This window comes from Seriola lalandi, unplaced genomic scaffold, assembly GCF_002814215.2.
Source record: "Seriola lalandi dorsalis isolate HSWRI2012SDOR001 ecotype SW California unplaced genomic scaffold, Sedor1 jcf7180002054663, whole genome shotgun sequence".
Lineage (NCBI taxonomy): Eukaryota > Metazoa > Chordata > Actinopteri > Carangiformes > Carangidae > Seriola > Seriola lalandi.
In genome coordinates this window covers 1,674,727-1,694,657 of record NW_019525216.1, presented here as the reverse complement: position 1 = coordinate 1,694,657, position 19,931 = coordinate 1,674,727, and the positions used below count along the sequence as shown (strand labels likewise).

The 19,931-nt window shown below is 39.2% G+C and overlaps 1 protein-coding gene across 2 annotated transcripts in view; it reads right to left on the bottom strand.

The window, feature by feature from the left end:
• Positions 1-19,931, bottom strand: part of LOC111665943 (phospholipid-transporting ATPase ABCA1) — a 146,550-nt gene that overhangs the window by 62,925 nt on the left and 63,694 nt on the right. For both annotated transcript variants that reach the window (XM_023421077.2, XM_023421078.2), the window contains exons 23-31: positions 17,133-17,347; positions 15,303-15,378; positions 12,614-12,816; positions 10,173-10,221; positions 9,426-9,533; positions 9,209-9,241; positions 8,400-8,539; positions 4,587-4,714; positions 163-261 (exon numbers count right to left, since the gene is read on the bottom strand). In XM_023421077.2, coding sequence (XP_023276845.1) covers positions 163-261; positions 4,587-4,714; positions 8,400-8,539; positions 9,209-9,241; positions 9,426-9,533; positions 10,173-10,221; positions 12,614-12,816; positions 15,303-15,378; positions 17,133-17,347 — 1,051 coding nt within the window. The remainder of the gene's footprint in view (positions 1-162; positions 262-4,586; positions 4,715-8,399; positions 8,540-9,208; positions 9,242-9,425; positions 9,534-10,172; positions 10,222-12,613; positions 12,817-15,302; positions 15,379-17,132; positions 17,348-19,931) is intronic.

The window sequence follows — 19,931 nt, the reverse complement described above, 5'->3', positions numbered from 1 at the left end:
CATGCTCAGACATGCATCAGACATATACACACACTGCGACTGCTAGCCACACATATACAGATTGCAATGTTTACCACTTAATAAGTACCACTTGGCATAAATACATGTGCGCCCTGGGGGACTATTATGTTTGGATGATTTCTTGTTTACGCTATCACTTACGGTATCGGGTTTCCGTCCATGCAGCAGGTCCCAAAGCCAGGGTTGTTCACCAAGGTTTCCACCGCCCGAGACACCTCCACATTATCTGGCCCATCATTGCTGTAAATATTAAAGAGATATAATTAATGTAAATACACATGCAAACATTTCAATGAGTAATGAAGGTTTGCGGTGTTATATCCCACAGTAGGCACACATCTCCTTCCACACAGCTGGGCTGATTTACACCATAATAATCATCCAGACATTCAAAACAGAAATACTAAACAGAGTCTTGGTGATCATGACTGATGATCAGCTGAGATCTACTGTCATTCCATTATGTCTTCAACATCTTCAACAGCTGAATCGATTCACAGAATGACTTCTGCAGCCTGGATAATATCAAAATGCTTGATATTTGCAACCAGACATCTGTAAGGTTATGTGCCGTGTCGAGATTCACAAAGAGGCAACTGCCAACAGTCAATAACAGCTGAGATTACAGTACAATGAAGCAGAGTGGGTTGTGTCTCACTCTTGACCTCTATTCTTGGTTTGAATAGTGTCACATCACGCAGCATATTATTTGATATTTGAGGCCTTTATATTCAGTCAGTGACATACTGCTACCCAGAAGAACAATGTTTTTGGAGTTTGTGATAAATCACAAGGAATACAGTAGTTCTAGTTTGAGTGACAAAAATCTCAGACTTTTTTTTTTGTTTGGAATACGATGGAACGTCACAACTGGGTAAGACTTTACAAGTCTTCTAATCTTTCTCCCGTTACAACTGATTAAGATTTTACAAGTTGTCTAATCTGTCTTCCACACTGGCAAAGCACAGGAGTTTAGATGGCCATTAATCTTAAACATATCTTGACTTCCAAGAAGGCCTGAAGGAAATGAGAAATTTGCACTGGGGGATCGGATGTGGTGCATTTCAAGTAAATACTCGATAGCATTGCTGCATGCTGCTGGAGTTAGCTTAATCAACAGTGAGAGAAAAATCATTGCGTTTACCAACCGTTTTCTTTGGCCCAAGAGTCAAAACATGAATTCCCAAAACACAACTGACTGTAAAAACCACCAAGTGGTGAGATGTGTACTTTTTCTCTATGGCTTCAGCACAGCTCTGCCCTGAGGTGTATTCTTGTGCAAGCACATACTGATATGAGCCTGTTCAAGATTCTGTGTACAGTACAGACTCTTCACAGCCTTTCATCATTATCTGAGTGTCCTGTACATATCTAAGGCCTGAGTCTCAGTTAAACAATCTTCCCTTTCCAATTTCCTCCTCATTACTAACCACACACACTCTGCCCTTTATCTCATGGGTGCTGTGGGAGTTAAAATACAGTGTTTCTTATAGACCATCGTGATGGCTTTCTGCCAACAGTGGCCACAGCCCAGCCAACCATTTGGATTAATACAGTGTTCATTGTCTCATTCAGAGGCGTCTCCATGAAGGTCATGCGGTCATTTCCTTGGCCACCAGTGAGTGCAATTCAAGTGGTCTGATTGTAAAAATGGATTATGTGCAGCCATCTGTTTTGCAATTAACAATGGCTGGGTTACCACGTTATTCACGATAATAAAACTATTGGATAGTTCCAAAATGAAGACTTGTGCATATATGCAGAAACAGTGGAACTAATGAATAGTTCATCTAGTCAAAATGAAACATCACAGAGATAAGAATTGAGACAATAACAGAAGAAAGTCAAATGAAGGCTACATAATAATATGGGAATAACAAGAAAATGAAACCAAAGAGTGTGTTTTCGATCTGTTATTTGGAGTTTAAATATCACCTTCAAAATTCTGATATACCCCCCCCAACAAAAAAAAGTAAATTCAAAAGATCAAAAAGTAAAAATATAAAGGGTATATTATTGCCAGTGCTATACATTATACACTAGTGAGCAGAGTCCAAAGCCCCTTGAATTTCTAAATTAGATCAATCATTATCTTTAATCACCCTAAGCTAAAATGGATCATTGCCATTTATAGGGTATATAGTACAACAATGCTCCTCTGAATGGACTGGATGGATGAAAATGGATGAAAAGGCACACTACTTTTAATCACACAGTCATCAGCAGGTAGGAAGCTTTAAAGTCACTCAAGAGAAGACAATGTTTAGTAATTGGCCAAAGGGAGTGTCATAAAAATTAAGAACTCTGCTGTCTGAAAATGTATCACACAAGAATAGTTCCCAAGGAAACTGAATGTGTGGTTCATGTATTGAATATGAGGCAATGTGACAAAGTCTGTTGAGGAGTTGGCTCTGAAATCCCACAAATGAATTGTGAGCCCTTGCTTGTGAGCCAGGATTGTATTCCTATTTGTTGCATGCTGTACTTAACTGGCATACACAAGAGAACGTAAACAGGTAATTTACTCTCATAGGTTAAGTCACTTTTAGTCTCAGGACAGGCTGCAAAAGAGATTTTTTTTCCACAGCATGACGTAGAGGTCTTATCATTCTCGATGAAATTATCTTCAGTGGATAGCAGCATGCCTTCTAGGATGTTGCTACATAATATTCTTGTGTCCATATTAGTTATTAGGCTGTCACTAGTTGGTAGCAAAATAGTTCTGGGTTTTTGGTCCTGTGTGGCTAGATGTTTGTTGCTAATGACACTACATATACACCATGCAGGAGTCACAGCGGAGAATATGCCATCAGATAGACTGGGTTTGAATGTTTTAGCACCATGGACAGAGGCAGAATATGTTGACCGTTTCAGCAACACAGACAATGGCAGAGTATGTTGACTGTTTCAGAACCATGGACAGAGGCAGACTATTTTAAATGTTTCAGCACCACGGACAGAGAGTGGCAGGGCAGGTTGAATTTGTATGTTTCAGCACTGTGAGAAGAGATGAAGACTTGCACTTAAATGTTTCAGTTCCAGTAATGGCATGAGAACAGAGCAAAGCCTCTTCAGTGAATAATTGTTCCCAGTGTGATGAATCATTTTTTTTCTAGCTTCAGCTTCGTGGTAGGAAAAAAAGTCATCACTACCAAATGTAATAGCACCAGTGTCCTCATTTAGCTGCATGTAAATGTGTGATAATTGTTGGTAGGTATATGTGATGGTGAGTTGCCCTGCAAGGTCACTGTTAGTTAGTTACTGAAATGATATTGCGTGGATTTAACCAAATACATGAATGAAACATACCTAGGTATACATCTAGATATAATATACAATTATATACATACATATATATATATATATATATATATATATCAACATGCTGCAGGCAAAAGAACTGGAATTAAAGTTTGTTGTCTCTGTGGACTAAAGTATGTTGCATCTATTAGATCCTGTCAAACAAAAGTATCTAAATATGTCAACAAACACAAAAAGTGTAGCGTTTCACTCTGACCAAGAGTTAAGATTCTATCTTAAATAAACCAGTATCATGCGAGGCTACAATTAATTGTATTTTGACATCTTTAGAGTGAATTTCTGCAAAGTGCTGTCAGGGGAAATGAAATATCTACAAGTTCAATAAGCAACTACAGCTTCGTGTCAAAAGAACAGCCAGTATCAAGATTTGTACGATAGTTTGGACAGATGCTGTAAGCCATGATGCATTTTAGAGCACATTTGGCATTTTTACAGCACTTTTGTTGTTACAGAGAGGGATAAATCACTTTGCAGCAACTTACTGGTGTGAGTATGTAAAAGACTGGAAAAAAACATTGTATGTAACATTTTGGCAAAGTGTCATATAAAGTCAATGTACATATATAGCAAGATATTCTGTCTTAGTTGTTTATTACTAAGAGCTATACTTAATAAGGTGAGATTCTTTCAAAAAAAAAAAAAAGTGTGTGTTGTTTTTTTTCCCATGTTATGTAACTAAATCCTCTGCAGTAAGTCTAGTTTGTTGTCAGTGGCTATGAAGTCCACCACGGCTGTGCCTTGTCACCATTATATCTGTGATTTTCAATGACAGAAAATCAAGTTGCAGCCAAGGAAAGCACGGTGTCCAGATTGATGACCTCAGCAATGTAAAAATCTCTTGGCAATCAAACAACACGAGCAGTACTGTGACATCCTTGTCTTTTGATTTTCTGTCACTGAAGTGACAAACTTTCTTGCAGGGTTGAAGTTTATTGTTCATTTTCTCAGCCATGTTTGCAACAATAACTACACAGTTCTTCTTCAAATTATTCACACACCTTCCACCTCTGATAACAACAGAGGATTCTTCTAGAATTCTCTGTTGGATTCCAACAGAAAAACCTTGTTGTTTGTGGGTAATAGCAGGAATATAACAACCAAAAGTTTCAACCTCTATATGAGTTTAACACTGTAAATATTGAATTTTTCTGTCACCAGTAAAAAAGGTATTAAAACATGTGCTGAATTGTTAGTAATCCCACAAGCCTGACATCTCATTTAAAGCTGCATCATCACATGGTTACCTGTAAAATGTGGTCTGAGGCAGATCATACATCCAGGGCTGCAGCTCCAGATTGGGATATTCAGTGAAAGGCGGGACGATGAGTGAGAAGATGAGAGACAGGCACACAAAAACGGCCGGCAAGACCACCTGGGAGGACAGTAACGAGTTTTAAGTCAAAATATCTCATCAAAGCATCCTGCTCCATTTGGAAAATTCTTTTGATGTTACAGAGTGAAATGTTACAGATATCAATAAAAATGCAAAAGATTGGGGCGTCGTGTAGTGTAGTGGTTTAAGCAGGCGCCCCATGTGTAGAGGCTACAGTCCTCGCTGCAGTCGGCCCCGGTTCGAATCCCGCATCGGACGGCCTTTCACTGCATGTCATTCCCCCTCTCTCTGCCTCCCCGTTTCCTGTCACTCTCCACTGTGCTGTCCATTAAAGGCATAAAAGCCCCCAAAAAAAAAAAATAAAAAATGCAAAAGATTTCAATAAAATCATGGGTATTTTTTCAGTTGGGTAACTGCCACAGTACCACAGATTGAAAAAAATGTAACACAATGTGACAAACAAACTGAACGGAACTATTTTAGTATTCTCAACTGTAGTTTCAAGGCACATTTCTGGACACTAGCGCAAAAAGGATTAATAAAGGAATTTAGATTAAAACTCGTCCACCTTCAAATCTTCATTCCATCATGGGTTTTTAGCGCACAAGTCATACAGTATGTTCTTTTTTTTATGAAAACAAGCTGTGATCATTTAATGGCCCATGTAATGTTATAAGATACAGTGACAGTAAGAACTGAATCAATAACAGTAATTAGGAGGGATACAATTATTGCTATTCCTCCTTTAAACTGAAAAAAAAAAAGAAAAGTAAAACACAATGTGCAGGTTGTCAGCGCGGGTGATACAGATGCATGTTTATGTGTGTAAAGCATGAAAGGACAAGATTCAGTGCGAGATCAATTTCATCACTCCCCTCCCCGAGCCCCCTTACTGTCATTACGTGCTACAAAATGACTGATGCAATCAACAATAAAGCAGGACCACTGCGATAATGTGTGCACATTAATATGCTCCCCACCAACTTGTTTGGGCTCTTCTGCATGCTTTATGAGTTTGATTAAACACTTCCAACACTGCCACCACCATCTGGCCACTCAGATATAATTAGTTTCTTGCTATTCTCTTGTCTTTTGTGTTATTTTTTTTTATTTTTTTTAAAAACCAGACGCTGCCACGCTTCCCTTATCCCACGCACCCCCCACCCCAACCCCACCATCCAATCCTCTTTTCTCTGTTATGTAATTCTCTTTTCATGTCATTGTTAAAGCTGACAAAAAGGTCAGTTGGAAAAAAATGCAAGATATCTTTAATGTTTAATCACTTGTAGGTTGGAGCGCATCCACACAGCTAGGGAGAGGTTTGCGTACACTTGATTAATTGCAGGGCATGCAATTTGCCAGGCCAATTCAAGATGCTACAATTGAAAATCCTAAATTTTCTGCATGGCCATGGAAGTGTGCTTGGAAGAAAGATAAAGAGCAGCAATGAGACCGAAAAGCTTAATGACAGACTGCAAAAGAAAGAACTATTCTTTTTTTTGCTGCACTCTCTCACTCTCTTTTTCTCTCTCTCTCTCTCAACGGTAATTGCAGGTGACAGCTGGTACTTCTTCCATTGAGAGAGATGTGCAAAAAAACAGGGAGAAGTCATTATGCTCACAAAGCCAAAGCACTCCCATGAACAATGCATGAGTTTATGGCATTCTCAAGTTTAGCGGGGATTTAAAGAGGAGGACGGGATTACATGCAAAACGGGTATAAACAAGAAAACACGATTAAGATGAGTTTTATTTTCTGCAAAGTCAAGCACCTCGTTAGATTGAGTTTGTTTCCTCAACAAACATTTCTGTCTTTGCAGTTGCATTTGTGAATAATAGCATTATTGCCGCATCTTGTGTAAAAGTGGATAATAGCATCACCTTGAATATTTTTACTGAAGTGTTAATGTGTTTTTTTCTTGTTACCGCATTCAGACAAAATATAGCAAACAGTCAGTAAAACTGTTGTTATCTCCAGTGGAAACATTCTATCTACAGCAAACAAAAAGAATACAGAAACTTAAATACAAAAGAACAATTCACGAGCCAATGCTGTAGTGACAATTAGATACAAAAACAGACAGACAGATTCTGAATTACAGAATGTGCATCGTCTCCTGTTTAACAGAACGGGGTGTTGTAAGTAAGTTCACCGCGAAACCTTCAAGTCATCCACCGCCACGTGACCAATAGCTGCTTCTCCCTGACTCTGACATTGCCAAGACTCGCCTGTCCCCAACTTTCATACCCATAAATCACTCCTTTTGTGTTACATGCCATAATCTCTTTTATATTCCCCTAACCGCTTGTATTCGAGGAGATTACCTCACCACACAATCATATCTGCTGACAATGGGAGCTGTTGACATGATGAGGGTGGGAGGGCTTGGGGGGGGGGGCCTTTAGCCAAATGAATAAAGAGGAAGAGGTAGGAGGTGCGCCCTTGCAGACAATGTGCATCCTTGTACGACACACTCGCACCCTTATCCTTCCATCCTGCTCTGTGTCCCCACTAAAGAGGGAGGTCCAAGATTGACAGTGACTAATGGGGATTGGTACTGCAGCAAATTACAAGAACAACCCATACCCCTCACAAAGGTGAAACACTGCTCACGCTCTCTCTCTCTCTCTCTCTCTCTCTCTCTCTTGCTCTCTCTCTCTCGCTCTCTGAATGCTGCAATTCAGCCATTTTCAGGTATGATTATTTCATGCATCATGGCAGCTGTCATAACTGATGGCATTACATGATATTTACATACACTGTGAATGAAGGCGAGAGGCTGGTACACGGGTGTCAACACAATTTAAGTCAGAATGCACTATTTCATACTTGGGGGAAAAAAACTACTCCTTGAACTTGCTACTTACAGAAATTGGTTTTGACTTGTTTAAATTACGTCTGTTTATTGAGTTTGACTTTTGAAATCATGTTTATGAGGAACAAAATAATATAGACGTATATTTAATGGGCTAATAGCAGTCTGTCATCTCTGTAATTGTTACGCGATCACTTTTAATACATAGCTAATGAAAACACATGATTAGCACAGAGTAAAATGAAAGAAAACCTAATCGTGGGTGTCACTTTGATTTTCTGGTGCCAATCACAGCGATCAGGTAAAACTGACGGTCCTTTCACTGAAAACACCTTTCATTAACATACTTCACACACAAATGTATAAACAGCCTTTTTGGCAACACCAAGACATGACACCACGTCCAAGTACAAAGGAGAGGCTGAAAAAAAAAAATTCTGCTCCTTCATATTGACACATTTCTGCTCACACAAAGTAATTGATGGAAAACGCAAAATCCTCAATAAACGCATGTTAGTACCGGCTTCAGGCTCGTTTGTCCCCCAAGTATTCTTGGATGTAACACATGGCGTCCTTTGGGAGGCAGAGATGGTTATTGTATGTGCAGTTTATTGACAGCGTGTTACATCATTCTGGTCACTGCTCTTCACATTTTTCTAACTGCTTTCGCTTTCATGCTGCCTTCAGTGTCGATTTCTTCTCCAACAAGTTAAATTCCGACCGCTGACTCCATCAAGATGGATGACATGACTTTTCCCTCCAGATCTGAAATTAGCTTACTCTATCACATATGTCATTAACTGATTTTGAAAGCCAACATGTATTTCATACAATCCTGCCTTGATCCTCCCATGCACCCCTCCTAGTACAACCCTTCAATTCATCAATATGACAGACTGAGGCCATTACCTGGGCAATGAGTCCCTTGCGGCTCCTCCGGGCGTGGTGGAAGCGCTTGATAAAGAGCGCCAGGAACTGCTTCCTGATCAGCTGCCACCCGGTGATGACCGTGGATCCCCTCCCACTGACACTGGCGTTCCTCTTTAAGTCTGCAATGGACATTAACCCACCGTGTTATTTATCATCTATGCATATGTAAAAGCCCCGCTGAGCACGCTTTCCAGCACAGCTAATGGACTCAAATCAAACATAACTTGAATGTTAAACCTGGCAGTTGCACCTGCTCATTCCTCCAACGTTCCAGCGTTCTTTTTGTTTTTCTTTTAAAAACACATCATAAATTTGGAAATGCTATTTGGGCATGACTCAGGAAGAAAAAGGTAATAAACAAGGGCTCTGTAGACACCTTGGTTTTATGTCTCCCACTCTCCAAGAATAGTGTTAGTGAAAAAAGAAGCGTTATATTTTCACAGTAGTCATTAAGATAATAAAACATATTCTGATTGAAAACCATTTTTCATGATGAAAGACATTGTATGAAAGTGAATTTCTTTCATATGGGCAAAATTGAAAAGCTGAAAAGACAGGTTAGATAAAACTGTATGGATTGGATGGGAATTCTGCTTGAAAATTACTCATTCTGAAGACGGAGCTCTTGTTTATCCCTCTTTTCAAAATGGCTACTGAGGTGAAACAGTCAAATTAAATCCAAACTAAATGAAGTTAATAACTGAAGAATAAACGGCGTGCAAAAAAAAAAAAAAAACTGACATTTTCTTGCATGAGAGTCTGCATTAAAGATGAAATACAGTACGCACCTTCCACTTTTCTTTTAAATCTTTCCTTTTTGTCTGCATGAGAAACAGGAAGGAAAAAGACTCAAGCAGGAGTAATAGTTCATTTGACTAAATTTCTATTTAAAATACAAGAACACCCACTGATATTACTGATCACTTAACTTTCTGCATTGTTAAATACATTCAAAAATTAAATTTAAATCGAGCCTCCTTGTGTGATGAATTCAGAAAGACTTGCCACTCATTCCAGAGACTTGACCTGGTGCAGCGTGGACGCTGGCGATGCTGTTCCGCTTGGATTCGCGGGAGTTTCTCTTGCAGTCTCTCTCCAGCGGCTCCTTTGTTGCTGTGGGAATACAAATAAGATATGTTGTTTTGGCCTGACCCAATTTAGGGTTATAAATAACAATACGAATAGCTACCTGCCCTTTACACTGCCATGTTATTGCCTGTAAAAGCGCAAGCCCAGGTGTTTTTAGAAACGTGAAGGAATCCTTTTTTTGAGATAAACTGAAATGTGTTTTTTCCTGATGGATACAAACACAGAGGTTGGAAATAATGCAGTTTGAAGCTTTATCAGCTGAGGTCGATCAATAAGAAATAATAGTTAGAAAACACAATATAATTTTATTGAGAATGTACTCAATATGTCAGACAATATTACATAAGCTCAAGAAAAATGACTTTTACCTGAAACTCACTTGCAAATATTGACACTGCTGCGATGGAGGCTCAACCTAATAGTGTCATTAAATAACACCGTCTGCCTCAAAAGAAAAGTCAGGCATGTAACTTTAGTTAATTCCACAATACATCAGAGTATTGTGGAATATATTAGAGTGTGTGAACAATGGTGGGAAATTTGTAGTTCAGAAAAGAAGATGTTAATATTTAACGAGGACTATGACTAGGGATTTGCTGACTTGATGTGACTTCACACGGTGTATACGTTTTTGTGTTTTGTGTTTGTGATTTTTAAGCTTACTTTGTATTTCTGTGTCCACTCCGGTATCTTCTGCCACCTTCAGAAATATCTGCGAAAACAATTTTTTTTTTTTTATGATTATCTTATCTCATGACAGCCACTGTATGTTTTCCATCACCTTATAAACATTCAGACAAGCAAAATGAGTGCAAGCCGATGATACTGCAGTCAGTGTGTGTTATTCAGGCTGCCGTTGTGGCTAGATGTTTGACCTACCCACCCAACATAAGTGCACACAGATCTGATGCAGATTATCGAGTCAAGTTCCTGCTTAGAATCAGACCGGGGTTGTGCATCCGCAGAGACCCGAACCTTTACTTGAACACCTGCCAATCGGCCTCTCTCAGAGATGTGTCCTCCTTGACTTCATTTATTAATTCAGGCCATATGTCAAAATAAATAAATCTCCCTATTTGTGAAAAATTACCAAGTGACTTTTCCTTATTTCATTCTGCTGTGCGCGTTAAGCCCCATTTCAACATCTGCCCTCGAAAAACATCTCTGCACACTTCAGGGAGAGACCGGAGAAAGAGTGATTTTCTTTTCTTTTCTTTTTTTGTGGCTATTTTATGCTTTGTGATGGACAGACAGGAAATGTAAGGAAAGAGTCGGGGGAATGACGTGCAGCACATGGGACTCGCTGCTCAGGGCATTTGGGCGCATGTGGCAACGTGCCCTAACACAACCGTTCGGCTAGCAGGTCGTCCCGAGAGCGCGTGGTGAATTATTTCAGTCGAAACTCCATAAATAGAATTACTAACATCATATAACAATCAGAAATACAGGTGCTTGAAAAAACTTTTCATTACAATGACCAAATGAAATCTTGTTGTACGTCTAACTTCAGTGAAGCAAACTGTCTCAGTCCTTGTTTATGAGTGAATCATATGGAGAATCGCTGCGTGTTTCGATTGAAGTGTAGTTGGACTTCAAAAGAAAACATGGATGGGTGAAATAACCTTGTCTTGTCTCAATTTTAGATACTCAAAAGGAATTATTCACATTGCCTGCAGGCTATGAGTATCTGAGTCATGTCTGAGTTACATGAAGAGCATTTTCAGTTTTATTGTCCGAGATTCGTCTCCATGCCAAACACCATGCGTGAGTAATCTGCTTACCAGAAATAAGAGTTTACTGTATATATAATGACAACAACAATACTACAACCTCTAGTACTGCTGCTACCAGAGGGTCATTGCTTATGGGGGAAGTTTATTTGATAGCAAGGCTATCAGTTTTACAAATAAGTTAAAATATGCAACTGAAAGTAAGATGGCCTTCTCCAGAATGTCGATGATATTCAGTTATAACCAAATGTGGCCACTCTGCAAGAAACAGGTCATTTATGTAAGTTAGGAAGCTCTAGCTTTAAATATCTGAGGAATTCACCTCCCTTGTCTAGTTGCAGACATCACTGTGAAAATCTATTTTCAAATAGGCAAATTATCATGAGCTGGAAAAAAAACCCTATTTTTTCAGCTTTGTGACAATGCCTTTTTTTTTTTTTATCTTAGCCACAGGTTTTTTTTATGGTCTATTCATCTTAAGACATAAGAATTTTTTTTTCTCAATCTCTCCTGGTACAATAAGTCCTTCAGCTTTTAAGAAAATTTAAAAATCATGAAATTCTCCTGGTTTTCTTTGGACAGCAAAGATGTTTTTTCATCATGAAGTTATTTTGTGCATCATAGCAAACAAGAACAGAAAATGTGTCATAAACATGATGCAAAAAGCTGAAATATGCATAGTGTAAAATCTAGCAGAGATTAGAGCCACTTTGTAGGAGAACTTTCTAAACAGGCTGATCACATGAGGTCTATTTCTATTTACTTATTTGATGCTCATTCTAATTTCATTAAACACTTAAAAATTTATTTGTTTTAGAATTAAGCTCAAGAGGAGCTCTGGTTCACAGTGTGCTTCAATCACTGAAACACGTCGCGCAGTAAAGTCTACAGATGCTGTGACATTTATCTGAGACTGAAACAACTTTGAAGGGAAAAACAGCAATAACTAAAAGAAGAAATCGTTTTACATACCTTGCAGACATTTTTGACTTGTCAAAGAGGGAATCGCAATAACTTGGCTCTGAGACTGATTATATATTACATATATTGGATTTCACAGTTTTTAGGTTGTTACATAAAACATAATGTTGCTCGTCACAGTGCTACCACTTAGCAGACTGGCATAAATTATGATGAAAACACTTGAAATCTGTCCACTATAACTTTGCTTACTTACAGACTCTGAGAAGCAGACAAAGAAGTATGGCATAAAGGGAAATTGCAGCAATAACAAAAGGAAAAGAATAAAAACAAAGCCAACTTTGTCTGCATGTGTACTTTTATGTTTTGTTATGTGCGTATAAGTTGGCAGTCTATCTATATGTGTGCCTGCTTGTATCTGTAGTAACGTTGTCAATCCCACGCTCAGTGTACCTCCTCCAGCGTGGTGTCAGAGATGCCGTAGCTGGTCAGGCCGAGGTCAGCCATGGCCAGGTCGAGTTCTTGGAAGAGCAGCTCAAAGGTCCCATCTCTGGCCCCACCATAGGGCAGTATGTAGTTGATCTCCTGACCAATGCTCTCCAAGAAGACTGCCTCAGGGACATGGCGTCGCACAAGCTGACCCACAGCTGTCAAATCTGCCAGATGAATAGCAGCAGAAGAACTCACAATACAAGGGATGGCAAGACTGCAGGCACACATACAACAGACCCTTGTGGAAAACATATCTCCATCCCTGTTTTTATCCATCCTTCATCATTTTAAAGAAAATTATTTGCTGGAGTGATATAACAGGGAAAGAGTTCAAGCGCAACCACAACTACTGGCTGCAAAGAAATACAATATGTAAATGACGACATCTTTCACCTTATACTAGAGGAAACTTCACTGAAAATCTTTTATTATCTTTTTTTAGGAACCTATGTGTAACATTCGGGACGACACCATACCTGATGCTCTGACCTTTGAACATACTGAAACACATCGGTGGACATAATTCTCCTGCCTCATCCATTCTGAAGCCGGGTCTTAGTGAGAATCAATCAGGACAGTGTTGCAGAATGCACTGCATCCGTTATTGATCCAGAACCTCTCATACATAATTACTGCAGCTTAACAACCAACGGCTTGGTGCTTTATGAAGAAGTAAATGGATCTGCTTCACACATCAGACTGAATTATTTGTGAAAAAGTGTGTGTTAGTGTGTGTGTGTGTGTGTGTGTGTGTGTGTGTGTGTGTGTGTGTGTGTGTGTGTGTTTCTGTCCGTTTGCTGGTGTGTGTGGTAATAAAGAGAAATGCGCCGTCACTCGCAGAAATATGATTGCTTTTATGGCATTTTCTAGCTTATGTGTAAACATCATGCCTATAGTCATTTTTCAAGGAACGAGCAGGTTTGATTTTGATTTATTTTCCATGCATAATAACCTGGAGCCCACCTGAGAGTTTTCCTCTGATCGTGAGCTTGTTTGTTTACACGATCAAGGCCAGAAATGATCAAAACAAATCAAATAACCAGCATCATATGCTTTGGTCGGCCAATATCTGTTTCTGTTTCTGCAGTTATAATTCCAGTCAGAAAACAGAGGCAAGTTTTTTAGTTGTCTGAGCCATTTGCCTAAGACTGTAAGCTCAGTGACTGAATGGTTGATTAAGACTTTGGTTGTCAGTTTTAGAGAGGTAATGTAACATCCTCAGTTGTAAAAATTCAAAATAAGATTATGTCAAATGAGATGAAGTTGATAAACATGACATGTAATCAAAAATTAAAATATTTGTATTGTGTTTGCAGAGCCAATTCGATTTGACGCTGTCGGAGATAATGAGGGTGAAATGTTACCTTAATGAATTACTTTGTAGGATTCTAAATCTGCAAGACTCAAATGGGTTTGATTATTCTTTTTTTCATCAACTTTTATTTAAACGTCACGTCGTGTACTCTCGAACGTGACTTTACAAACTGGGAAAAGGAAAAATGGATCTGAATATGGAAAAAGACAATAGCTACACAGGGGAAAAGATGAGCTAAGGAAAACGGAAAACCATTAGGATGACCATGAGGATAGACGGGTATATGTGATACAGACAAAACTGTATACATTTGACTAACGTTCATTTGTGTTTTATGAACATGAATTATGATAACGCTGTAGTAAGATAACAGGATTGAGCTTCTTTGTTTTGTGTACTTGGTAATTAAGATTGATGTAAATAAAATATTCAGTATATGAGTATATATGGGGAAACTACATTAGGTGATGCCTGTCTGGGCAGCATTGGGCATAAAAGGCTTTCCAGAAACTTTGGAATTGAATTTGAGGGACCAAGCCCGCTGCTGTTTATTATGGAAGTGAATGCTTGGGCTCAAAACTCCTTGTGAAGACTCACCAAACTCTGGAAGAGTGGGCAAAAGACGCTTGAGACTGTACCTCACACAGATGTCACATCTGCTGTCAATGAGCAGAGCTGAGGAGCAAGCTCAACTAACAAGAGGACACGAAGCGTTTACACTGTCTACAGGAAAAAAAAAAAAACACACTGCTAGAAAGGAGCTAAGATCATCCTTCAGTTGTCATTATCTGAAACATGATTTTGAAAATACACCATATTAGGTTCAAATGTCCATTATTTTTCTTATTGTCTCCTGGGTTTTCTGCACTCACAGACCTGTCCTAACCCCTCTCTATCACTTAAAAGCCTACTTTGCCCACCTCTATCCAACACTTTACTTTAAAGTGCACTCTATTAGTTAGGACATTTGAACAACACCTCAAGGCAGCATCTATTTCTGTGGTGTGTGTTGGTTTGATATTGAAAACATGGAGAGAAAAAAAAAAATCTGAGCTAATGGATCTTCAGCATACATGGACAATGCTACTTTGAGACATTTTAAAGTTATCATTTGCCTGTTTTGGAACTGTTCACGGACTCTTCTGTTGTTTTGAAGAAGGCTGACATGGAGATGAGTTACCTAGTTACTAATCTTTTTTAAATTTTCAGTTTTGGAATAAAATATCCACACCATTTCTTTGTTGCTCAAATGCTGGTTGTATCAATTATTTTCATGTAGCATTAATCTGTATGCTGCTAATCTGAAAGTGGTAATAACAGAGATAAAGTTCCGACCTGAGGGATCAGAGTTGTTCCAGCTCTGGCTGCCAATGCCATCATCTGGGCTGCTCCTCGAAGGACAGTCTTTCTCCTGTTAATCAGAATTGGATTAGAAAGGCTTTATCATTGCTTACCACTTAGAATGATGAACAGTGCCTCCTTGAAAATTCCTGTCTTGCATTAATCGAATAATGGATGCCATCCACAAGTTTCTATTTAATTGCTCTAAACATAGCTGTGTGCATGCAACCACAGGGAATGCTTTCAACCTGTAATGGAACACGAAGCCACAGTCTTTTCAATCGAAGACAATACGGAGAAATGACGATGAGGTTTCAATTTCAACGGTTTGAATAAACTTCGCTGCATTTTTAAAGAAGTTTTTTGACATTTATTAAATGGAGTAGGACACTGAAATGAGATCAGGACAATCAAACTTTGCGCAGCCTCTTTTTCTAGTTATATTGGCTGTGTAATTGCAAAATCTTCCACTGAATTACAAAGTCGTCATCCAGGAAAGGGGGGATACTATTCTACCTCGCCCACAAAGGTGTTTTCATGTTTATTTATTTATTTCAAACAAATGACTCTCTTCACCTCAGAGTCTGCAGACTAATGGTAATTGCTCTAGCCCTGCTGGCATCAGTGCATCTTGTTCATTTGCTCCTATTGATTAAAACTAAGTGTGCAAGGCACCATTGGCGAGCAAAAGCGAGAATCACCCCTCTCCCCGGTGACAATTAGTATCATCCAGCACGTAGACATTTGCCAATTCTCATGCTGGGAGAGACTAAACACAGATCATTACAGGGGGAGGGTGGCAAGAGAGAAAGAGAGCACTCAGGAAAGTCAGAGGGAGCCATGTTCAATAATAGACTAGAGAGAGGTTACTGTTGTGTCAAAGGGGAAGTTCTATTCAAGATACATGGAAGTTGAAAAAGAATGATACCCTTCCAATTACAGCAGATTTCTTTCAGTTCTTTTAATAAGTAATAAATAGAGAGGGGTAACTGTGTGGTCAGACAGAGGTCTGAATCACCAAATCTGTGTTTGTCTCAAGATAATGAGACCACCACAACCAGTGATGTGTCTGTCAGCAGCTGAGTGCATTGTTGAAATATCCTTGAGAATACCAACAACAATGAATTTATGATAAAAATAAAAGAATGAAAACATGGTCTTAAATAAAAATGATGACTTAAAATCTGTAAATATCTCAATTGAATTCAAGTAAACAAGACTGCGAGTCTCACAATGCATTCCATTTTTAGTGCTTGACAGGAATAAAAACTATTTAGTGACCAAGTGGTACAGAGGTGTTGAGTTCTATTTTGACAAATACAGTCTATATAACACCAGATCTAGATGTAGAATCTGAAAACCTGCCCTTGGAGAGAAAATATCCAAAAAACCAAGGTAGATCCCAGGATAACATAAAAAAAATCCAAATTTTAGTTGAATCCACACATGGCTCATTTGAAAACACACCATTATGTTCACAATAATGGAAACGATGGAAGACAATGTGGTTGCAATAACCAGCTGTAACCACGACTGACAATCAGCTTATTGCTAAAAAAAAAAAAGAACATTATTTACTATATATGCTGAAAGCAGCTTTAATTTTTTTGAAATTTGAAAGCAGACCAATTCAGTCCGTATGGCCAATAGTGGAATGAAAATCCACCAAGTGCCACTGAGGAAATGGACCACTGTATAAGTGGAAAATAACACAATATGCTATCAGACCAAACAGCTAGGCCTATCAATTGCTAAAGAGGGGCATATGTGCATAGCCAGTAAAACCAACATCGGTGTCAGTACCCAGAAACTACGGGTTCGTACCTCTGTGGCCTGGCTGTGTATAATACCATGGCGCTGAGTTGTCATCTTTTCAGTCCCATCTCGGACCAGAGTGAGGTAGTAGCCGCTGCCAAAACATTTCTTTAGGAAGAGTGAGGAGCCAGAGCAGCGCATCTTGCCGTGGGAGATGATGGCTATGCGATCACCTAAGATGTCTGCCTCATCCATGTGATGAGTGGACAAAATGATGGTGCGACCTGCAGAGAGGCAGAAACAGATTCAATCAATGTCACCTAAATGCGCACAAAAAAAAGCGTGCGCTTGTTGTTCTGAAGCGGTGCGACGGTGCGTATACTTGCATGCGAGTCACAGACAGTGTGTCTGAAGTAAAGAATGAAGACATGAGATTGCAATTATAAAAAAAAAAAAAAAAGTGAAGGCACAAATTGGAAATTAAAAAAAAAAAGATAAAGAACATTTCTGAGGCATCTTTCTCTTTGGACCTTGTTTGATTTGACAACAGTCATTATGAAAAAGAAGCCAGAGGAGAAAAGATGCCACGGATCAAAAAACAAATGTTCAAATCAAGCCAATATCGCAATCTGTCTCTGCATGGTATTCACTTTTCACCTTACTGCTGATTCCGCTCTGTTTGTTAGCCATGCTTATCCACATGGCAACAAACCAAACTCCAGAAGAGTGTGTGGGTGTGAGTCTGGGACAAAATTAAAATTATGATAGAACCCACCCAAAGCCTACTATCCGGCATTTCTATGATACCACATTTTATTTCAGCACTCCCGTTTGTGCTGCGAGTCCTTGGATTTGAGAGGCATCAAACTGAGCACAATTGCACTGACAACTACAACGTGCATCGCAAGGTTATTCACAGGTGTTTCTAATCCTTTCATATCATGCTGTATCAGATAACACGTATTAATTATCACATACCCCAGAAATCATAAAAAAGAACCAGATCTGTAATGAAGTCACAGCATGGTCGTGTCGCTGCAGTTGACGTGAAAGCAGTATCACAGAGTACTGAGTAACTTTTGATCCCATCGTGTTTTAAAGCAGAAACCAATGCCTTTATTATTAAGTGACAAAGAAAGAAACGTGCTTAGATGTCAGTGACTTTGAAAAGACTGTGCTAGTTCAAGATAATTGCAATTTTTACAGTTAAAGGACCTGTGTGTAGAATTTAGGGGTAATTTTGAAATTGAATAAAATATTCATAAATATGTTTTCATTGGTGTATAATCACCTGAAACTAAGAATCATGATTTCATTAGAGAACCAGCCCTTCATATCTACATAGGGAGCCGGTCCTCTTCCACGTTGCCCTGCCATGTTTCTACAGTAGCCCAGAATGGACAAACCGAACTGGCTCTAGAAGGGGCCTTTCATGTTTTTGCATTTCCTGAAGGTCACCGTAAGGAAAAGGTGAGGGATCTGGTTGGAAGGCATTGCCGCTCTGTCGGTGCACCACTTTGCTCAAGACTTAAATATCTTGTCCGGTGAAAGGATGAACCCTAATCACTTTGGTGATCCTCTGACTTTTCTTCTAACATCAACATTAAACTGACATTTTTGGTTAGAAATACAGTGTCTCAACAGCTACTGAACAGACATTCATGTTCTTCTCAGGATGAACTTTGGTGAACTCTAGTGACACTATGAGGTAAAAATTACAGTTGTATTTCACTCGATACAGTTGCAAAATCGAATTGAAGAGCAAGTATCAGATTCCAGCATCAAGAACTACAGGTGTGTGATAGGTGTGTCATATCAAGCAGGCTATATTAATGTCAAAACATGATAAGAAGATATATACTTAGTAAGTAGCTGACTGGATGGAGTTTTCACCCTTTCTTTGCTGAATGTGTCGGTGTTTACTGCAAAAGGTCAAGTCCTCCGCTGAGCATTGCGGCTTTTTTCTTGTTGCTGTGAATTTGTATCTTCGCAGGTCGTATTATCCCAGGGACAAGGACACACTCAGAGGTCATTAACTGCAGCCCAATGCAGCCATTTTGCTTGGCCGACTGTTTCCGCTCTCTCTCCGCCGCTCCTCCTCTTTCCCCTCTTTTTTGTGCCCTGCCACCAGCTGAGCTGCTAAATCCATGCCTTCTCAGTTAAGTATTGCTGCCTTATGCTATGCCAAGCAAGTCTGGATCCCTTTATATAGAAACTCAACAAAATGCCCAAGTTGAATGAATACCCACAACCTAGTCAATTTAACATATGGGGGGAAAAAAGCTTTGCTTATGAAGGGGGTGGGCTGAGGAGATTGCTTGAGGTTTAGTTTGACTGAGCCAGCTCATTTTGTATAGGATGCTCAAACTCACAGATGATTTTCCTGGGGATTTGTTGTGGTTTACAAGCAAAAAAAAAATAATAATCAAAACGCACTGCATCATCCGTGAGTTGGGAGCAAAATAAATGTGTGTGGACTGCAGATGGCCCACAAAGGTATTCTGATTTATAGTGTGTTGTGGTGCATTACAGCACAAAGTGATATATCAAATGGAGTTGGGTGTGTTCAGGTAAATTGGTAGCACTCGCACCACGTACAGCAAAGTGAGGCTGGAAATCTGTTTTTTGTTATTTAGCTTCCTTCCCTCTAAATCAAGCTGATAGAAATGGATTTCACAGTGGTTGAGTAAGGCTGGACAGATATTATGTACACCGGCAGTGAGATGAATTACTGGACAAAACTGTATTAACTGCTGTTTGTGGCAATCAATTCAGATCAATACATTTTTAAATTACCTTGCAGTTTACAGCCTGTCCACTGAGTTTAAATAAACAGATGGGCTTGTAGTTTTTATTAAAAGCAACCCA